The sequence below is a fragment of the Grus americana genome, unplaced genomic scaffold (genome assembly GCF_028858705.1).
Source record: "Grus americana isolate bGruAme1 unplaced genomic scaffold, bGruAme1.mat scaffold_883, whole genome shotgun sequence".
In the NCBI taxonomy this organism is placed as follows: domain Eukaryota; kingdom Metazoa; phylum Chordata; class Aves; order Gruiformes; family Gruidae; genus Grus; species Grus americana.
The window spans coordinates 4260-26409 of NW_026562074.1; the positions used below are offsets into that span (position 1 = coordinate 4260).

The following is a 22150-nucleotide window of genomic DNA, read 5'->3' on the forward strand; positions in this document are numbered from 1 at the left end:
CTGTGGGACAGCATTTTTTAAATGGAAGACTCATATGGAAATCTGAGACAATCCTAATCCTGGTAATCCCTCATGCCATGGTGAAGCCTTCTGAAGGAGAGCCTTCCCCTTCACTTGTTGCCTGTTAGTAGCTCCGTGAAGGCAGACCCAGAATCTGCCACCCTGTTGCTCCCAGAACATTTATGTGCCCGGACACATTGATCGGGCTGTTGTTTTTAGTGGTGACAGCGGAGTGAATAACTGGTACTCAGTGCCTTGCTGCTCGGCATTATAAATCCTGCAGCTTGTGTGATGTACAGAGGAAATTAATGATGGGCTGCTTTGGAAAGGATGCTCAGCCTGGGGAAGCCAGAGGGTATGTTTCCTGAGCATGATGCTTGCACATCTCAGAAACACAAAGAGCCCACAGCCTGCTCACTGCATGTGGTGAAGGCACAAGGAAAAACTGAAATTTACTTCAGTGAGTGATCTTTCATAGCTAAAGACTATGCAGAGTAGGAGGCCTTTTTCTTCGTTAGGTGGGCAAAGTAATTTCTGTCTTTTTGGAAAAAGGTTTGAAATTTTTTCTCTCACAACTATTCCATTACTTCTGCTAGCATCACACCGTACCAGCTTCCATACTCCTCCTCTTGCCTTGACATATGTGCCTGACAACTGATAAAGTCGTGTGAAGTGACAGAAAATCCCATAGACTTAGCTACAAAAATGGGTGGTTTTGCTGACAAATGATTAAACATTTGCTACTGCATCTTCAGTAGCTTTGGTGTATTTCAGTGAAATGACAAATGGATGTGATGAACAATTTATGACTCTTGCTGGAGATGAGCATCTTGCACAATGAAATTAGGGATGCATATAAATATGGAGGAGACAAGGGAGACCTTAAACTTCAGAATTAAAGCTATCTCTGCAGGCACAGTGGCCTGAACGTTTAATTCCAGGTGTCAGTCATCCTGGGCTGTGGACGGTGCAGTCACCCCGAGGCTGGAGGATGAAGAGGCTCTGCTCCAGCACCTTGGAGCTGGTGATAACAACATACGCAGGCTGTGGGAATCCACACCACAGGAACAGACATGGTCAGGGAGGGCTACAGTTCTTGGCTGGAAAGTTATGAAGCGTTTGAAGTGAAGAGGCCGGGGAGCAGGGGCAGAGGAGACGGCTTCCCTCCTCCTGAAACTACAGCCCTCAGCTGTCTTTCCATGACCACCCTTGGGATGAGAAACCGGGGCAGGACGGTCCCACCCGCCGTCCCGTGGCCGCCCTCGGGTGATGTGAAGCTGCGGCCGCAGATGAGCCGCCGGCCTCTCCCGACGCGGAGGCGGGAGCGGGGCGCACCGGGGCGCACCCGGGGCCAAGAGGCGCGGCCGGGCGGGCGGCCCTGGTCCCGGGACTGGAAGGGGGCGCCGGAGGGTGGCGGGGCCGCGGCGCGGGGGAGCTGCGAGCGGCACCTAAAAAAATCGTTTCCTTCCGGAGCGGCGGCGGCGGCGGCGGCGGCCACTTCCCCGGAGCGGCTCGGGCACGGCCGGCGGCGCCCTCCGGGGTGAGGCGCTCGGCAGCCGCGGAGGAAGCTGGCTGAATGGCGGAGCGCGGAGCGGGGGCCGCGGCCGCCGTGTGGAGGAGGCTGAGCTGGTGGGAGGGGCGGGGAGGGACCAGCCGCCGCGGTGACAAGGTGCCAGCGGAGCGGAGGGGCCGCCGCCCTCACGCCGGAGAAGTTTGACTCGGGAGCAGCGCAGCCGCCCGGGCCGGCGCGGCGGGGCAGGGAGCCGCGGCGGGAGTCGCCGCACCCGGGGCCGCAGCGGGACGGGGGTCGCCTCCAGCGGGAGGCGGCGGGGGGGGAAGCCGGCGGCGGCAGCGGCGCTCCGGGAGCCGCCCCGCCCGCGCCATGGCAGCCCGGTCCCGGAGACCCTGGCTGAGCGTGGGGCTGGGGCTGGTGCTGGGTTTCACCGCCGCCTCCTGGCTCATCGCCCCGAAAGTGGCCGAGCTGAGCGAAAAGAAGAGGCGCGGCTCCAGCCTCTGCTCCTACTACGGCCGCTCGGCGGGGCCGGGGGCGGCCGGGGGCGCGGCGGTGCCGGGCGGGCAGCAGGCGCCGCCGGAGGCAGCGGCGGTGCTGGGCGGCACGAGTTTCAGGAGCAGCCCCTGGGAGCTGCCGCCGCCGCCGGCGGAGGGCATGGTGTCCAGCCCCGCCGCCGGCGGGGAAGGGGAGCCGGAGGAGGAGGAGGAAGGCGGCGAGAAGCGGAGCGGCCGGCCCGGCGGCAGCCACAACGGGAGCGGGGACTGGGGGGGCGCCCCGGGCTACGCCAAGCCCCGCAACTTCCTCTACGTGGGGGTGATGACGGCCCAGAAGTACCTGGGCAGCCGGGCGGTGGCGGCGCAGCGGACGTGGGCGCCCTCGGTGCCGGGCCGCGTGGAGTTCTTCTCCAGCCAGGGCTCCGCCGCGCCCCCCGGGCTGCCCCGGCTGCCCGTCGTCGCCCTGCCCGGCGTGGACGACTCCTACCCGCCGCAGAAGAAGTCTTTCATGATGATCAAGTACATGCACGACCGCTACCTGGACAAGTACGAATGGTTCATGCGGGCGGACGACGACGTCTACATTAAAGGTGGCCGGGGCGCGCCCCGCCGCCGGGAGGGAGGGAGCGGAGCGATGGCCTGGCGGCCCGGCGGGGTCCCGCGGGGGGTGGGGAGAGTCGGTTCCCGCCCGGTGGCGGAGCGCAAGGGGTACCTCGGCCCACCCACCGCCCCGGCGGAGTTTGCTTCCAGCCACCGTGTGCGGGCCGTGGGGTGCTGTCCCGGCGCTGAGGTGCCGGTGGGAACCTCGAGGTGCCCCCGCGGGGCCGGGCCGGGCCGGGCCGGGCCGTCCTTGGGGAGGCCGCGGTGCCGGGGCGCGTTGGAGGGCTGAGGCGGGGGGTTGGACCGCGGCGGGCGCGGTGAGCGGTCCTGGCGTGGGATCTCGGTGCTGCGGCCCCCGCGCTTGCTGCGGCGCGGCTCTCCGGGCGAGGCTCTGCCGTGGGCCGGCGGACAGGGGCCGTGGGCGGGCAGCGGAGCGGCGGGGTGGTGCCGGCGCCGCGTCCCGCCGCGCTCGGCTGCGCAGCCCAAGGGTGGCAGTCCCGCCTCGTCCCGCCGCCCGTGGGCAGGCGGCGGGCGGGAGCGGCGAAGAGCTCTGCCGACTGCGTCCTGCTCCGGCCGGGCAGCCCCCGCCGCGGTTGCGGCTCAGCCCGAAGGCTTCGACTCGGTACTGCTCGGAAGTGATGTTTTGAGCAGTAACAAAAGTTCTGCGTTGGCTCGCTGACACTTGGGCTGAGCAAACGCCGCCGCCGAAGGCTGCTTGTAAAGCTGCTGTTCTTTGCAGCGTGTGTCTCTGAAAAGCACTGGCCCTATTTCACGAGGTTTACAGCACCATTAAAAAAAGATGTTCTGCAACCCGCTTGCTTTTGGTCTGCGCTTGTTGCTGCTGCTGCTACTCGTGCAGTGTCCTGCTCTTAGGAAAGAAAGAAGAAACTGAACTTGTAAGCCTAGGTTGTGAGCGTGGTTGCTTGCAGTATTGAAAACACTGTGAAAAGTTAACTGGAGTAACTGTATGCTTCCCTGTTTGTCACTTGCTTTTGTTTGAGTGGTTTAATGGGCTGCTTGTTTGTCAGCTGTCATTCATCTGTGAAATACTCGCGCACTTACGCGTGTATCTGTGTATATATATTGGGTTGCAGATGTAGAAGTTGTCACTTTGGGCTCATTGCAGAGTTGCAATGAACCTGTCTTTAACTAGTTCCAAGGTTCTGAGTTAAACCTATCCAGAAACTTTTGATGTCAAGTAAATTTGAAATCAGAGTTTCTGAAAAGAACTAGGTGAGGGGTTTGAAGGAAAAGTCTGTAGACATTGCAGCACTGGAAATAGTTTGGAAGGAGCCTGAGTTTTACCTTGTTCCCACAATTACTCCGCAATTAAACATATTTACCTTGGTTAATCGAGATTTGCTTTGGTCTTTTCAAAAATTAATCCTATTAAAATAATACCCGGCATTTCCCTTTCCCTTCCCTCCCTCCCTCCCCAGCCTGGAACTATATTGGCAAATTGTCCTACTTTAGAGAGAGTTTTAAACTACCAAGGAAGTGCTTTCCATTAGTCCTGATTGAGCAGAACAAGGTTTAGTGGTAAAATGAAGTTTTGATCACGTTCTGGCTTTTGGCTGAATGAAAATGTCATTGTAATGTTAATTAAGAAAAACAAAAGAAGCTTGTGAAAGGTAAACTTGTCCAAGGGTGTTTTCAGTTAGGTACAGAATACTGCTTTGGAAGTGATTTTCTGTGACAGTCTCAGGTGCCTGTTACGTTTTTAAAAAAGCTTGAAGTACAGGAAAAGAGATGGCTGGCAGACTAGGCAGAGAAATAACAGTAATCTTTTATCTTTTTCAGGTGAAAAATTGGAGGAGTTTCTTCGCTCACTGAACAGTAGTAAACCTCTGTATTTGGGACCGACTGGTCTGGGTAATATTGAAGAACTCGGAAAACTTGGGCTGGAGCCTGGAGAGAATTTCTGCATGGGAGGGCCGGGAATGATCTTCAGCCGGGAGGTTCTCAGGAGGATGGTGCCACATATTGGTGAATGCCTTGGAGAAATGTACACCACTCATGAGGACGTGGAGGTGGGCAGGTGTGTCCGAAGGTTTGGAGGAACTCAGTGTGTTTGGTCATATGAGGTGAGTGACAGTGTAAATTGCAATGTGCTGTTTGTTTACAGAGTTTTATGTCTTGCAATGTAAGTAACTGTATCTGCAACCTCTTTCCACCGTAATTATGTTTTAATGCATGCATCAGAATGTAAACTGCAGACTGTAAGGAAAAAAGAGAGGAAAACGTTCACGGCATGTTGCTGCAAGCATAGTCATTTCTACTTGTCTTTCAATTTTTGTTGTTGACAATTACTGCAGCCACGTTGTAAGTATTGCTATGCTATAAGTTGCTAGAGCTTCACCTTGGGCATTTCTACACATAATGCTTGACAGGATGCTGCTGTATTTGACGTATGCTCTTCAGGTAGGATCTTTTTATGAACTTGTTTTTGGATAAGCGTGCGGCATATCTGTTCTGCATTGCAGGTTCTTAAAATATGTTGTAGTGTTTGAAGAAGAATTGCCTGTATTTTCTTAATTACTCAGCTGTATTTTAATGGAGTTCATGACTGGCAAAAGCAGAAATAGTGGTTGTGGGTTTTTTTTCTTGTACAGAAATGAAATTTGTTGCGCTGTCTTTGTGTATGATAAACTTTTACTAGTGTTTTTCTTAGTGTAGAACAGTGTTAAAATGCATTAAGGACATACGCAGTGTAACAAATCTTCCTATGCTGAAGTCATTTGGGGAGCAAATGACTTCGTTCCATAGTATCGTTTTCTAAAGTAATCAAAATGTGGTGCAGTACCCAAAAAGTTTGTTTGCGCTGCCATAACTAAAATTCAGACCTCTTTCTCTGGAAACGTTGTGATTAGTGGCAAGACTAGCTTTGTAGATAAAAATAGACTAAGCGTGCAACTGCCAGAAAGGGTAAAGGGTGATAGTTAATGTGATGAACAGGATTTCAGTTACATTGACTGATTCTTTAATATTAATATATGCTTGCCCTTGTGGCACTCCCTTGTTCAGCAGGAAAAATCGTTTAAATGGGCCACTGAAAGAGGTTATGTGCTATTAAAAACAAAAAGACAGGAAACATAATTGATTTTGCAGGTAAGTGTTTTTCTGGATGACCTGGGGAGGGGAAAGGTTGCCATTTTAAAAATGGGCTTGGTAGGCTACAATGCATGTAAAGAGGTGAACAAAAGTAAATTTTGATTAGTTGATACTAACTAGGTAGAAACCTTAGAGGTGGAAATCGGATCTTTTACTTCACAGTAGAAAGGTGCTTTTAGAGACTATTTCAATCAATGTTATAAGTCCAATGTAAAATAATACACCTGTTGCACTGGTAGAGCAGGGCAGGCATTTATCGTGCAGATGGATATTGATGTAGGACTAGTGGTCCTTAATCAGACTTCCAAACCGCATGCTACACTGGCAGCTTAATCTGACACTCTGGTGTATTTGTGCTGTGTCATCCTTATGGGCATGTGATGCCTGCTGATCTCTATCAGCAGAATTATGATTCTGCCTTGACAGTTACATGTTGGAAGGGGTTTTGGTTTTGTTTTTCTGGTTTGTCTTCTTGGGAAGAAATCTGGGAAGGGAAGAAAACTGATAATAGATAACATTATCACTGCATTGGTTGTTATTTATTTTGATGTTGAATGTCAGGAGTTTTTGGCTCCAGGCACTGAGCGTAAGTGGGATAGAGTGAAAAATTATGTTTACTTTCTTCTGTTTTGGAGACTGCGTTACAGGACTGTCCAGCAGCTCAGCTTTTCATGGTAGGATTGGGGCCTGAAAGCATAACCATTTTGGAAAAAGCATGTGTTTTTATGGGATGTGGAATAGACTGACACCAGTCTTGATTGTCAGTTACTCTTGAAGGCCCGAGGTCTATATAATAAAGAATGGAAAAAGAAGAAAATGTGTTAGGCATTGCAATAGCAGCTGCTCATTTCTGATCAGTATTTCCGTCTGTTAGAAGAATCTTTGACTCTGTGGCCGATACAGGAGATGCTCCGGAAGATGCAGATGACTAAGCCAAAGCTGCTTAGGATGCTATGCCAGCGTTAAGTGTGTATGGAAGGGAAGGAGTGAAATAGAGTGAAAGGCGAGAGAGGTTGCATTCATGCTCTGGCATAGTTTGTGTTGTGTAGCTGGTTGTTTCAAGCAATCTAGTAGGGTACCTGAACAGATTGGCTTGTTGTGGGTTGGTAAATTAATTGGTGACAAGGGTGACTTTTTTCCTAGGGCACTGAAACTCTTGCTGTGTGATTTTTCACTCCTGCCTTAGATCAGGAGCGCTCTTTGTGTGCTAGAAGGGGAATTATTCCCTCAGGTACACGTGTGCAAAACCTGAGATTGGGGCCAGGACTTTCTGCATAGGCAGTTGCCCTTTTGTCCTGAAGTCCTCTTGTTGTATTTACGTATTAAACTGAGCCTCGTTGAGCTGCAAGATTTTTATGGACTTCACTGCTTTTGGGAAGAGGCATGACTTGTGTTTAGGATGTTGCTGAAGACTAATATAAACTGAAAACAATGATGGTGACATTCATAGAAGCAGAAAAGATCTAGAAGAGTTGAATCTCTGTTGCATCATTTTTTACTAGACTTCTTTTCTAAGAACTGGAACGGAAAGTCTCTTTTTGGTGAGGATGAAAGCAATCAAAGAGTTCAAGAGAAAACCTGCAATGCTTGATCTTTGCTGGGTGGCTCAGCTGGCGTAGGTAAGACTGGCTGCCTGTCAGGGTTTATTCTATTGCCTTGTAGAGGTTGCAGGTAAGCTGCGCTAGTTTATATGTGTAATATGCTTGCTGGCAAGGAGAGGGTTACAACTTTGACTTTTTTTTGTCAGAATGAATAGGAAAAGAAGAGGTGTACAAGTCTGCAATGAGCCACTCTTGTTCTTGATGCTTTCCAGAGTTTAATTCTTGTTCTGCCAGATTTGAGGCCGGGGCTAAAGGCTGGGTCTCCCACATACGAAATGACTTATGGCTGAGGTGATGAGTCCCTCCTGGTCTCTGCTGATGGAGCTTCTCCACTTTGAATAAAGAATTAGTCATTGGATTTCTGAGCGAGTGAATCTAATAACAGGGGTTTTAGAGCAGTTGTGCAGAATGGAGGAGATAAAAACCTGCCCTCGGGCTGCAGTTTGACAGTTGCTCTAAGCCAACGTAAATATGGGCTTTGGCTGAAGGGTAGTTGCTCCTTTCGGTTGCTGTCCTGTTCTGCAGGACTTGTGCAGCCCTGTGGTGAGCTGGGGCAGGGGTGGGATCCACTTGTAACCTGGACCTGACCAAGAGTGTTTTCTTCAGCTGAATCAGCACTCACGGCAAAGCTTTGCTGAGCACAAGCATCAGAAGAACGAAGAGGTGGTCACGTTCATCCAGGAATGAAGGGGCAAGAGAGTGCCAAACTGCCTGTCTTGGCAGCAGCTTACCTTCAAATTGGCTGGAAGCAACACTGAACTGCAGCCTAAATCTAGTTCCTTGCTCCATGAGGAATTATCAGCTAGAAGTGTTGTATTTTGAGTGGATGATTTTCTTTCTACAGGAGATCCATCCTTGTTCTGATATGTTTTTTAAGTATATCTTAATTTATCCTCCAGTTTTGATGATGCTGTAATGATTAAGGTGTAATAAACCTGAGAAATTTGGCTAAAATATTTCTGCAAAATGCCTTTTTGGTTTTGAGAGGTGTTAGCAACTTCTGCTTCCCCAAATCAGTAAGAGTAGAGATTAAAAAGGGCCTTTTGCTTTTGTGCTTTCCAAATCCGTACTTCAAGTTAGCACCTTCTCTTCCACTAATTTTAAATCCTTGAAACATTTTTCTTTAAATGAATGAAGAGATTAGCTTGATTTTAGTGACTCATACTAATTTTATTCTTTGGAAGCACAAATATAGTTAAAAACCTGAGATGCTGTGTTGTACCTCGCTTTGCTGTTTAGGAGGGACTTGCCTACAGAGGGCCATTTGGAAAAAGGCTGATTGCTTTATTTGTCCCCCTGACGCTTTTTTTTTTTTTTTTTTTTTGGAATGATGTTTCTGGGTCTAGAAGACCATTTTGTAATTTGTAACCTAAGTTTATAACAGATCAAATAGTGTTGTTTCACAAAAGGCCAAACTAAAATGCAACACATGAATTAAGTGGCTATAACAATTCAAGCAGATATCAAACATTGTCAGGGTATAAATACCGACTGTCAGAGAAGGTTTCTCTTCAGAAAATGCAAAATGACAAATGCAGCATAAAAAAGATTTAAAGACCATTCCTCAGTGTATTTGGGACATTTGTTCTAATGTTAAGTTTGTAAAGCTTTTCTTTTTGTAGCCTTTTTTCCCTTTCTCTGGTGGAAAATATCATAGAATCAAAATATCTCAAATCAGAAGGCACCTATAAGGATCATCAAGTCCAACACCCACTACATGCATTTTAAACTTAAAAACTACATTCATGCAAAAAACTACATTCATGCAAAACACCCCATATACTTTTGATCTTTTGGTAATATGTACGTTGATATTGAAAGAAAATAGTGCACTTTGTACATACCAGCAGTCCACATTAACGTTTGTATCTGTTTTCCCATTGTGTTTTCCTTTTTGGGTTTGTCACAAGTCTGTGACAACCATAGAATACAGTCTCATCACTATAACATTTTCTTTAAAAATACAGATAATATTAATAATAGTAATTTAAAATTAATAATAATTTTATTTTTTTCATTTGAGGTTTTGTCTTTATCTTTGGTGAAGATGTTGGTGGATCACAACTCAGCTTTGACTAGAACACTCCACCAAACAGAAGCATTAGAGGTGTATTGGCCTTTGATGATGGCCAGATGGCATTTTGCTCATTTGGGTACTGGAATGGTCAGTCTTGAAGCAGCAGTACCCACCCCCACTTAAGCTCTTGGTTTTGGTCAGCTTCATTAGGTAGTTACATAAATGCAGCCATCATTTTCGAAAAGCATAGAGCGAGCTATCAGTAACCCTAGAATAGAAATGCATGGAAGAGTGGATGATTAAGATTGTAGCAGGGGTCTCTGAGGGTATCTGGAGAGGAACAGGATGGTCACAGAGGCCTCAGAACCGTTTGCATAAATGGCCAGTTACTGACATGGGATGTGCTCTCTTAGCTATTTGTTTTTAAGAGTTGTCTGATCACAGCAACGTTAAAGGTAGTTACGAAGCTTTTTTACTTCAAAACGATTCTCAGTTGGTTAGAAAAGTGAGTTCTATTTCCGTACCACTGTAGTATAGTATTTCTGTGTGTACAGGATACCGAATAAAATGCAAGTCGTTAAGTGCATATCCTATTGCAGTAACTGTGGTGCTAAAGTTGGCTCATTACTCTTGCCCTATGCGGCTCTGGTCTCATCTGAGCTGTTGTGCTGTACTGTGCAGACTCCTTGCTCTTTCTCTGGCTTTGTAAGTAACCTCCTGTTATTCATTTGCTCTTTTACGCCGGGAATTTGGGGAGACTGCCCTGGGGTCCTTGGGGACTCCTTGTCTTCTTGCCCCTTCTTCATCCTGTGTGGTGGGTTGACCCAAGCTGCTCTATCACTGCCCTCCTCAGCTGGACAGGGAGGGGAGAAAAATGAGATAGAAAAAAACAACCCCAAACTTGTGGGTCAAGATAAAGGCAGTTTAATGCAGCAAAACCAAAAGGCTGCACTTGGGAGCAAAGCAGAAGCAAAAGATTATTCTCTGCTTCCCATCAGCAGGCAATGCTGGCCACTTCCCGGGAAGCAGGGCTTCAGTATGCGTAGCAGTTGCTCTGGAAGACAAATGTAAAAAGCCGAATGCCCCCAGTTCCTCCCCCTCTCAGCTTCTTATTGCTGAGCAGATGTCATATGGTATGGAATATCCCTTTGGTCAGTTTGGGTCAGCTGTCCTGGCTTTGTCCCCTCCCAGGAGCTTGCCCACCCCCAGCTTACTGCTGAGGAGGGGAAGAAATGTTGGAGAGACAGCCTTGATGTGTGCTGGCACTGCTCAGCAGTAGCCAAAACACCAGTGTGTTATCAACACCTTGCTAGCTACCAATACACAGCACGGCACCAGGAGGGCTGCTGTGGTGAAATTAACTCCATCTCAGCCATACCCCATACGTCCTGCAAGATGAGCTTGGCTGGGAGTTGAGGAAGTTTGTGGTGAGGAAATAGAGTTGTCTCTGGTACTTACATGTTATTGAGGGTCTTAAGTGTTTCCCCATGTGGCTCAGCAGGACTGCAAGAGTTGGAGATACCTTGTTTGGGGGCTTTTATTGTGAAGGTATTCCCACAGCTACCGTGGAGGTGTGCACCAGCACACACAAGCCCGTGGCTGTGGTCCCTGGCATGATGGCATCTTAGCTGTGGAGCCAAGAGCTAGGGGGGTGTTTCTCAGCCTGACTGAGAGTCAGCTTGTCATAGGTTTCTGGCTTATTTGCAGATTGGGTGCCCCAAGAGGAAATACTGCTTGTGCCTATTTGGAGTTTGACAGCTGTGTAATTCTGACTCCTGGTGCTGAGTTCACGAGGTGCAGGAGGACTCTGGGGATGTGTTTGCATGTCCATGATGTAAAGAAAGTGTGGATACACCTTCCTCTTAACGCACTTTCCTCTAAGATGCCAGCAGCTGTTTATGTGCAGGACTGTGTGGGCTAGCTAACAGCTTTCTGGTCTGCGTTGCATGTTTGTATGTTCTTAAAGCAAATATTTCAAAGGTTTTCCTCTTTAAGAATAAGCTCTTGTTTGAATTACCAAAGCATCCCACAGACAAGCAAAAGGAAAACCTTAGGAAAAGTTCTTAAATTATTAAAAATATGTCTTTAATTCTGCATATGGGTACCATGAACCATCTCTCAACCTACATGGAAATTTAGACCTAACCATGTTCACTTTCTTCTCATGTTTGCTCTCATTTTATTGGAAATGTTTTCTCCAGACTTTTGTGCAATTGCTATATTGGAGGTGGTATGTCCATAGAAGTCTAGTGCAGAAGGCTGGCTGGTCAAGTGTGTTTAAAAACAGTTTGACATGAGATGACACAGTTGTGGCACAACTGTTGTAAGAGTCATCTCATTTAAACCCCTCACATCATCATTCTTGACAGTGCCTGTCACGTTAGACAAGGAGTAAGCTTGATTTTTCAAAAGAGACTTACAGGTGAAGAACTTGTTGGCTTTAGGGTCAACAGTGGATTCAGTGCTTTAAGTGAATCCCTGAAACAAAGCACAATGAAACCCTAATGTTTTTTAGTGTTTACCCTGAAATAGTTTTCGATCCTTTACCTTAAAATCAAGTAAACCAAACCACATGCGAAACATTAGTTTCTATAGATACTCACAGAATTATCTTTATTTTCAAAATTTTGTCTTTCCTAGGTGTTCAGAAATAAATTTCCCTTTCACGTGTACAGATTTCATTGTGGTTATTGGTCATACTTTGAGAAAATGTTTTGTTAAACTGTCCTGCTTGAGCCTTTCTGAAGATGAAGTGTTCGTTGCAGGTTACCAGGTAAAGCAAATAGTACAGAGGCGCTCCAAGTGTGTATAGTCTTCTCAAAGACACTGACAGTCCACAGGTTGTTTCCTCCTGTTCCCTCCCAACGCCCAGAGCTGACGGATTTTGTTCCTTTTCCTGGGCTGTTCTTTGTATCTCTTCTTGTCCTGACTTAGAAATCTCCCAGAGATAACTTTTTCCTGACTTTCACTTGCCAGATTCATGTCTTTTGATGAGATCAAATGATGTGCTTCTACTGAAATGGAAAATGCTCACAAAGAGTGAAGCTGGAAGTTGTAAACAAGGAGAGTTACAGAAATTACTTGAAATAGGTGCTAATTAGATGTACTTCTATTTACCGTGGTATTTCACTGGGTATCAAAGATAGGATATGTTTCTTTTTTTAGAAGAATAAGCTTTCAAGCTCTCCTCCAATTCTGTATGTTTCTTGGGAGTTTTCTGGAAGCAGACAAATAGGGGTGAAGTGCAGCTAGTCCTCGGACTTTATTTATTTATTACTATTTATTCTGTGGCTCTCATTACCAAACTAGTTTCCACCTATCTTCAGTTCTTATGTGAGAAGGTATGACATGTATTAAGCCATTGTCAGTATATGCTGCTCTGACGCATTCTCTAAAATATGCTTTTATTTACTGATTGGATTTCATTATATAACATGAAGTATTCAAAGAATACATACATTATTTAAAATGTAGCAAGAACTGCTACGCTTTGAGGAGTTTATTCCATCTGACCAGTGTGGGCTGATGATTTAAGCTCAAGGTGAGTGCCCAGGTTGTTTATTCTTTAGTACACATTTGAAACTGGGCAGCAAGTAAATGTGTAGTCCCACCCCGGCTGCAGTATTTTTGGCTTCCTGAGTATCACACTAAGACAAGATTTTTGGCCTGCTTTTAAGAAGTCTTTTAAATCATATGTATACTTTAGGAAACAAAGAACATCTTAAACTAGGGGTATAATTTTAGGAAATCTGGAGGATGATAAGCAGCCTTGTAACTGATACAGGCTTCTTGAATGCTGCTTTATGTATGACTTAGTCTTGAAACGAGCCTAGGAAAGGGAAGGTTACCTTTTCATTTATTTTTTATTTAGTGCTTTCAAGACAAATTTTCCAAAGTTGTTTTCCACATTGGTTGAAGTTTTACCTTCAGTAAAGTAACCTCTGAGAACATTTGAAAATAAAAAAAAAGAAAAAAGAAAAAAGAAAAAAAAGTCTGAAGTCTCTTCTGGAATGTGCTGGTTTAACCAGGCAGTTAGAATACTGAAGATTAAAACCTGAGCTACTGACTGGACAGATGGTTTGTTTGCTTGGTTTTGGTTCTTTAATATTTAGTTTGTGATAAAATATTTGATTTAGAAACTTGGAAGTATTCCTTTTAATAATTTTCAAATAGGATTGTCATTTTGTGCCTTGTTTTTTTGTGCACTTGATACTTGGAAGGATTTTATATTTTTAAAGACTGCTTTATGGTGCATTTGAGTCCCTAAACATTTTTGCTTTTTGTTTCTTTCTTATTATTTTTTTACAAGCATTCAAGGGCAAATGAACATCTGAAGGATGTTAACTTGATCGCCAGGGACGATGCTCCTTCTGACTCTGCATTTGCTGGTCTCAGGGAGGTGTTTGTTCACTGGGCTCTTTCTGAGTGCAGCGTGTGTGAACAAGCTCCTCATGGCATGGAAGCAGCTGTACCAGAGAAATGCAGCATTTCTTTAGTTGTACACGTGGCCGCAATGCCGTGGAAGTCTGTGTGGCCTTAACAGCTACACGAGGCATACACTGTAAATCTGTGTGCATGGAGCTGTGTATTTGTACGTACATATGCATATGTTTAAAGCTTGTGCCTAGTTGATAACCAAGCTCCCAGGGGCATGAGTGAAGGTCCTTTGGAGCTTTTAAGCTGTGCTTCCAGGTATTTACTGCAATATCTCTCCTGTAAAGCTTAAGAATTTAGCTTTCAGCTTGTTCTTCATGTCTCTTCATAGTTATATCTGTGCATTTCTGTTCTGTATGTATGTACATTTTGGCTTCAAGCTTCAATTTAACGTAGTTTTTTGGCTATTTTCCTTGAAAGCATTTTCTTTCTAGCTATAGACTGTAGCACATTTATTATCATAATAACTTTTTATCACCAAAGGGGACTCTCTGATGGACCAGCTCTCACCCTGCCAGAATTGCACAGCTTCCTATTGTTGATCATGATAAAACACAGTGACTTTTTCTGTCATTTTTTATCAACTTTGTGCAAACTTTTCTGAAGTGCGTGAAGTGCATGAGGACTCAGTTCCAGAAGTCAGGGAATTAACTGGAACAGATGTAGGTGACGACATACCTTTTAGGAGAGTGCTTAACTCGGCAAATGAAACAGTTTTGTTATGTGCTATTGATATTTTAATTGTTGTTTTAAAACAATTTTATAGGTATAAATCTATCCTGCTAGAATGAACAAAAGCAGGCGCTAGTATTTTGGATTCTTCTTTTCTTCCACTCTAAATTTTTGTGATTGAAGATATTTTTCTCCATGTGGTAAGGGGAAATAATTGCACCTAAGTGAGGGTAATAACTAACTGTAATAGAAAATATTGTCAAGCAATTAAAAGTATTTTTTCTTAATATTTGGCTGTGGTAATTTTGGGAAATGTAGTATTAGTGTATCCAGGAGGGTGGTGTAAGTATGTATATTTCTTTTGTGGCTTTTGATGCTTGGGGTTTGCTTGGAGTTGTAGACCATGTCTGTTATGTCTTTACAAAAATTGATTATTGTTTGTACCTTCAAGAAAGAATTCTGTACAGAAACTATGCATTGGGCTTTCCTCCATCCTGGGCATGGTAAGTTGGTGCTCACTTCCCTCTTCCAAACCTGTTAGCCTGAGTTTTTACTGTGCTAAACCCAAGAATAAACATACCTTCAGACTCTGTTCTTAATGTGTACTTGAAGATGACAACTCTGTCATGGTAGAGGGATGTAAGAAATGTCTGGTCTTTATGGGTCAGAGAGCCTTGAATGAGTAAGGGCTGGTCTTTCTTCAGTATGCTTATCAACTCTTCCAGCCCAGCCTGAGCTTCCTAACTTGTCACTGGAAAAGTATTTTGAACAGCAGTGGCTTTATTATTTTAGCTACACAAAATGCTAGAAGCAGGAGAGGGAAATGCTGGAAGAAGGTAGGTTGGAATAACAGATTGACTTTGTTGAGTTTGGCGTGTTAGAAAACAGCTACTACAAATAAGCAGTTCATGACTGGGAGTTGCATCCTCGCAAGTAAGACTTCTTTCATGAGTTTGTGCATTAAAAAGGATGTGGTGCCAGTGTTCTCTGTGTATGTGTGTAGATGTGTATATATGTGTGGGGATGGTGGTGTGTGTGTATTTTAGGAGTCATGCAATGTATTGACATTTGCCTTTTTGCTCCACTTTGAGCGTTGAATAGTCATAAAGACTATTACATTCATGTCATTAACTTGTTACCAGCTGTTTCTGGAGACTGATGATTACGATAACAATTGCTGTGCCTAGACCTATGTGGGCTTGCAGGAACCTCACTCCCATGTGCAAATCTAGTGTTGCGCTATTCTGTCTTTACTAAAGATGGCAGTTACCTTCTAAAGTATTCGCCTACTGACTGTGTTTTGTTAGTGCATTGAGGAATGTGAAACCATTTACGCTCCCACATTGATCTGAATAGTATGTCTGTTAGTGGTGTATGCTGCTGATACAATGCTGGTAATAGTTCATTAGCTCAGAAGGGGAAAAATTGAACTGAGGCCCTCGGAACAACCATGTTAAAATATGTTCCTGAGTGTAGGTTAGTTATTGACTTGATTAAAAAGGACCTCTCAAATTTTTCTTACTTCTAAGCATTGGTGATACCTACTTCAGTGTCCAAAAATACGCTTCGGTAGTAGCATTCCTGCAGGTAAGTCCAGAACTGCAGGAGCTTCCCGCTCATCTCATTTTAAAACAACTTTGCCCTTGCTAATTGGAATGTTTGGCTTAGTACTAAACTCATCATTTTAGTACCTCACTTCAGTGCTAATTTTCCATTGCGAAACGACATTTGGAGACCTACTGTTTTCCTTGGAAATGGCCTTTGAAAAGATTTATTTGGAGGTTCTGCCATAAATCTGTGGAGTGGCCAATGAAAACAAACCAGCTGATGGTTTCACCAGTTTTAATATCCATGTTACCTTCAGTGTAGGTACACTTTGTGTTCTTTCAAGCTTGAAAGAAGATAAAATGTGACGCCCTGGGTTGGGGAAGGAAGGGATTTGTGCTTTTCTTGTTGATTTTTATTGAGTTGTTTCTGTTTAGCCATAATTATATTAATCAGCTTGGTGAAAATAAGTCTTTCTCTGCAGACTAGATACTACCTTGTACAAACGAAGTAACTTTTCATCCTTATTACATCCCTTTCATCCCTACCACATGTAGGTAGGTAACAAAAATAGTTGCTGGATTAAGTGTTTCGGTTCTATGGGAAGAGAAGCTTTAATGACTAGTACAAGGATAGACTCATACAGTGTTGCTCTGTTATTTTTTAAACAGTTTCGAGAAAATTGTTCTCTGTTTTGTAGTGTAATTATTGTTCTTTCTTCAGTGGGGATCAATACATAGTAATGAGAGATGTCCAGTAGTTTTTGGCATCTCTTCATCAGTACAGATAATAAAACAGCAACACTGTTGTGTGTAACAGGTTGATATTTGCCTTCATCCACACACTCTAAGGAGGTATTTAAGTGCAGAACTATTTGTCTGTCTGTCTGTGTGTAATTTGATTCGTGATTGTTTGCCTGCCTGCCTGTACGTGTGACCTGATTTAACCTCCATCTGTGTGTGCAACCCTGCTGTAAGTTTCGGGTGACACTCGCCACCCTCAAGTCTTTAACTGAGTCGCTATTTTGATTGTAACAAATGCCATTGAATTGCTTTGTTAAAGTGGCTGATGATTAAGTGCTGTTAATAATTACACAACCTAATCCTGTGATCACTCTCAAAAATATTAATAAATCCTAAATTGCTGCTAAACCAAAGCCCTGTAACAAAATCTCCACCGCGACAGGTAGTTTTGCTGGTTTGTTGTGATGAGTGCTTGTCTTTTTTCATTTTCTATTGCCTGCTCCTCTGAGAGAGCGGAGCTATGGACTGATAAATGGTTGGTGGTTTGAGCGGGACAGTCTTCGCTTCTGGGTGCGGGAAAACTTGGTTTTGTAAGCAGTAATGGGTTGGCTAGTGTAAACAGCGATCTTTTTCCCAGCAAAATGAAACTAAGCAGAAGATCAGGCAGCGGCTTCCACTATATTCAGATGGTCTTTGAATCAATGCTGAGGCCTGTACACCAAAAGCAGAATTACTGTTTTCTTTCTTTCAGCTTCAGTAAAGTCAAACATCACTGTTTATATGGCAGTACGCATCATTCTTCAGCTGACAATGGATGAGCTACTGTTTAAAAAATGACGCAAGTGTAATATAAATGCCTCCCTTTCAAGTTTAGCAGCAGACTTTTAAAGTAGTTTCATTAAATTCATTTAAATGTGTATTTAATAAAAATACTGATGTATGGGCGTGTGAAATATATTAGCCTTTGTCTCCAGTGTGGGCATTTTTTGAAGTGCACATAAATTATATACCATTATATACCGTAGGTGGTGTAATCTAGGACAGGAAGAATGAATACTCATGGAAAGAGGAGAGTCATTCTGACACTTAGATGGGAACTGACCTCAGGAAAAAGTGCATCATTGCAGTTACTGAAATTCACCTCTTTCTTTACGTTTTTAAAAACGTAATGCCGACAAATGCGAGGATTATTTCCAGCATTAATGCTTCTTGAGAGCTTTTCCACCTCAGTAATAAGTAGTAAACGTATGTGTGTTAAATCTCATGTGTACCTATATTCCTTAAGGAGTTTTGATCATGCCTGTGTCTGGAGGTTGGCACCAGTCCTGCAACTAATATGAAACAAACATCTCTGTCTTTGCAGCGTACAAGCAGTCTGCTGCTGCCAGCTCTGGGAGCTTTCTTGGAAGAGAGATGTCAACTTTTGCAGAACTCAACTTTTCCTAAGGAAATAAATTAATGCAAGTTGTAGGCCTAAAGCTGCCTCCAGAGTCTCCTTGCAGTGACCTGCATTGCATGCTGCTACATCCTTAGGTATGGAAAAATGTGGTTTTGGTGCCCTTTGGGCATCATTCCAGGGATGAGAGGAGCCAGAAAACCCTTGAGGAAGCTCTGGGGAGGCCAGTGTGCACGCAGGGGTTAAAGCTGCTGCCCATGACAGGTGGTGTGAGCTGAGCTGGAATCAGTCACCTTCTCTCTTTGCTCGGATCAAAACCTCTGTCTTTTTATACCCTTTTCTTATAGCTGTGACGGGAAACCTTTGGCTGGCAGGAGAGATGCAGCCGTGGAGTTTGGCAGAGGCTGTAGCGGCTTTTTTGTGCTTTGCTCTCAGCTAACACAAACCCGCGTGGTAGCAGGAAAGCTCACCAAAGGGTTTGGTTAAGTGCAGTCAGTCCTCACCCCGGGAAAGTTTGTCCCCTCTCCTATCTTGCTCCACGTGCTTTTAGAGAGCATTTTCAACGTTTAATAATTCCATACGCATTCGTACCATCAATGTTCTCTAGACGACGAAATCGCCCAGCACTAAAAACGCTTTCAGCATGGTAACGTGTGTTTTCCTAGAGTTTCTCCTGGAATGCCTGCAGCCATGTTCCGCGTTCTAAATCTTTCAGATTTAATCAGTTAAATGTGGTTAGTTCACAACGTGAGTTGGATGGGAGACTTATGGCAGAGAGCTTTGGTGTTTGAAAGAAATTATCTTGGCAATACCCGGTGCAGTTCTCACTTTCCTGAATCCCCACTCAGCGAATGCCTCTGGACTATAGTGAAGAGGGGGCTCTCGGGGTAGTGCTTGTTGAGATGCTGTCTCTATAGAAGGTACCAAGTTGTGGTCCTGGCAGCTAATGACACAAAGAGATCCCGTGTTAAGCTACTGGACAGCCTTTGCCTGTAGGAGAGCTGAACTCCTTGGACTTCTATCCAACACAAGTAATTCTAAAATCTTTTGGTGTTCAGATGGTTTACGACCTTCATGCTGGTGACTTTTCTTTCACTACATGCGTGCACAGTGAGCAGTTTAAGCAAATCGATAGTAGGCAAAGCTCAACAGGCTGTTTGGATTGTGAACTGCTAGTGCACGCCGTTGGGTTGGCTGCAGAGTTTCTATAACCGTTTTGTAAAGTGTTTCTGAAATGTAGGTAGAGGGACAAATTCGTTAAAACCTTTTTTCCAAAGCTTTAGGAGGAGGTACACACTCAAGGGATGAACAAACCCAATTAGTTGCCTTGGAATACAGATCACATCAGTTACTATATTGTGTGTTTATATACAGACACACGTGTATGCATGCAGAAATAAGCAGATTCTTCTTGAGCAAAAGAATAAAGTAATTTTTTTCTGCAAAAACCTGTGCAATATGTCATTACATAATAATCTATTTTAGCAAACCGATCGCTTTAGAAATAAATAGTCATTAAAGTGGCAGGCACTGTCTTTTGGATGATTTAGAAGCTCGCACAGGAATTTTCAGAGCGGAAGCTGTCTTTGCAAGTGAATTTCCCACTAGCAGAGGTTATTCTCTATGCCGCTGAAAAATGGAATTGTAGCCAAGATGCAAGGAACGCTGTTGTTTCCAAAGAGTTCAGAGGACAAGGCCCTGACCCAGCGGGTGACACGGTGCCGGCAAAGCCCTGCAGCGGTGAAGAGCGGGGAGGGGTGGGAACATGACATCTGCAGCTTGCACGTCCGCATGATCAGCGCTGAAGACAGAAGGCGAGGAGACGGAAGGCGAGACTGTGAGATGTTGTTAGTAGGCAGAATGAGGGTACCCGAGTGGATGCTCACTTGAAAATCTCTTGAGAGAGAGAAAGAAGAACTCCGTGGAAGTGTCTCGCCGTCTTGTCCCATGGAGGGGAGAAGGATGTGACAAAGTGAGAGCTTGAAAGAGGAAAGCAGAAAGTAAGGAAGAAATGCGGTCCCCTAGGAAGGGATAAAACCCAAGTATGTCTAGTGTGGGGTGAAATGTAGAGCTTTGGGGCAGGGCCGTGAAGCTGAGGGCTTTTGACCAAATGGTGTTAGAGTTGGAAACAGGGGGAGGCTTTGCGTGACTGTGCGTGTCTTGCTGCCAGCAGAGGAGATCCATTTGGGGCTCTCGTAAGTAGGTGAAGAAAGGATAAGGTGGAAGGACTATTCAGTGCTAATAACGTCAAAAGGCAGTCAGTTTCAAACATCATGGTAATGGAGATGGGATGTTCTGAGTGAAATTAAAGCTCCACTGGTTAAGCCCTGATCTGTGTTTGGCAGGAGTAGCTACTGTGCTCTTTTTCTTTAGAAGAGCCAGTTTATTAAGGGTTTACACCTGACATAAAGGAAACTTGAATGAAGGGTTTAGTCGATTGTGGTTTTAATAACAAAAAGTCCTCCCTGAGTCTCTTTAACAAATTGGGCATTTCTTTACAGCCCTCCAGGTTTAGTTTATTTTGGGGGGCGGGGTGTTAATGTTTTTATTTTTTATTATTTTTACAGCAGAGGTGCTGGGCACCCAAATCAGCACAAGATGAATAGAGCTGTACAAAAAAGCAATGATCCGTGAATGAAAGGGAAGTGTGGGAGTCACTTTAAATGTGTGCAGGTATGGTTTATAGTGATTTGCCACTGCTGCTGTTTTCCTCTTTGTTGTTCTGTTTTTTCCAGCTTAATGGATTAGTGTTGTCACTCAGGCGTTCTTGGTCTGTAAATTCTTGGGACTGTAAGTCCCCAGCCTTTCACTATTAGCAGCAACAAGAAGAAGTCACGTCAGAGTCTGTGCGGTAGGCTGATGATGTTGTTCATCTTCTTCACTTCCAGAATGCACACGTGTCTCTTGTCTACTTGTCGAGTGCTGGATTGAAACACCCGGTTGTAGCACCCGGTTGCTTGCCCAGTTAGGTCAGACAGAGCTGAGGGTGTCCGTTCTAATAGGTCTGCCTCCACTTAGGAACCAAATCTTTTCTTCTGTAAAATTTCATGGTGTGGGTCCAGTTTAAAAGGGCAGCAGGGGGAAAAAAGAAGTCTGAACTTGCAGCCCGAGTGACTCCTGATCACCTTACGGCAACCATTTCTAGGCAGAAGTGCTACTGCGTAGCCCCCATGTAATACCTGGTAGGCCCAGGTTTTCCTGGTGCTCTTGCTTTTTAGGCATCGGATGAAAGCAGAGCTCTTTTTCCATAGTCCGAATGCACCGTCCAAGTCAAGAGCATCTCTCTGTGCAGAGGCTCTGGCTCCTGCCAGTTCAAACAGGCTTCCGGGGCTCTGGGGAGCAGTGTGGGGCTGGAACCCAGGGTTTTTCAAATTCGTGGGGGTTATCTGCTGCTTTGGATGCTTCCCCTCTGGCTTGAAATAATTGTTTGTTTTCAGCTGATTTGTTCTCTTCCTATGGAAAATTACCATAGAGGAAATGAAAGGACTGGAAAATGTGATCCTGTTTATTCAGTCAATTTTACTGTTTTGCCTCATTATCGAACTTCAGGCAATTTTTGATTCTACTTGGTGATTTTTGGGGACACTGTGTCTTATTTTTAATGCAGTATGTATCTTATGCCGCATACCGTTCCTTTATGCAGATTTCCAGTTGAGAATGTGTCCTCTGGCTTCACCTCTACCAACAGTTATCGTCAGTAAGCTTACTGCAAAGCAGCTCAGGTTTCAATATGCGGCAGGTTAGAGCAACTTCTGCAAGCGTGAGCTAAAGCTGAGGTTCCGCTGTCTGGGCAAGTTGCCTGTTTTTGCAGACTGTGTCCTGTGCGGTACAGAAGTAGAAAAGCAAACTCACTTCAGAATAGCTTTCTGAGCACACACTCAGAAAGATGTCACCACCATCCTAGTAATAACCTTTAGTTTTCATACTCCGTATCTTACCTGCAAATCAGTACCTTTTTTGAAAGCGAGCCTGAAATGTCTCCCCTGGATGAATTTTTTTCCTTTCCTTTAGTCTAAAGTAGTGT

The 22150-nt window shown here is 44.8% G+C and overlaps 1 protein-coding gene across 5 annotated transcripts; it reads left to right on the plus strand.

Moving 5' to 3' along the window:
• Window positions 1–1845: 1845 nt before the first annotated feature.
• On the plus strand, window positions 1846–21793 carry LOC129201238 (chondroitin sulfate synthase 3-like). Of its 5 annotated transcripts, XR_008575315.1 has the most exons (4): window positions 1846–2597; window positions 4408–4691; window positions 18094–18263; window positions 20694–21793. XR_008575315.1 is itself a non-coding variant. In XM_054812387.1 (3 exons), exons 1-3 carry the CDS (start codon window positions 1883–1885, stop codon window positions 18187–18189), a joined length of 1095 nt encoding a protein of 364 aa, XP_054668362.1. In that variant the 5' UTR covers window positions 1846–1882; the 3' UTR covers window positions 18190–18883. The 5 variants fall into 5 exon arrangements, 4 of the variants coding, with proteins under 4 accessions (XP_054668362.1, XP_054668361.1, XP_054668364.1 ...); XM_054812387.1 differs by lacking the exon at window positions 20694–21793 and having other exon boundaries at window positions 18094–18883; XM_054812386.1 differs by lacking the exons at window positions 18094–18263; window positions 20694–21793 and adding an exon at window positions 13646–14174.
• The last annotated feature ends 357 nt before the right edge of the window (window positions 21794–22150 follow it).

Coding starts and splice junctions, on each gene's coding strand:
- LOC129201238 (XM_054812386.1), top strand. CDS start 1,883: ATGGCAGCCCGGTCCCGGAGACCCTGGCTGAGCGTGGGGCTGGGGCTG. Junction 2,598..4,407: donor CGACGACGTCTACATTAAAG/GTGGCCGGGGCG, acceptor TATCTTTTTCAG/GTGAAAAATTGGAGGAGTTT. Junction 4,692..13,645: donor AGTGTGTTTGGTCATATGAG/GTGAGTGACAGT, acceptor TTTTTTTACAAG/CATTCAAGGGCAAATGAACA.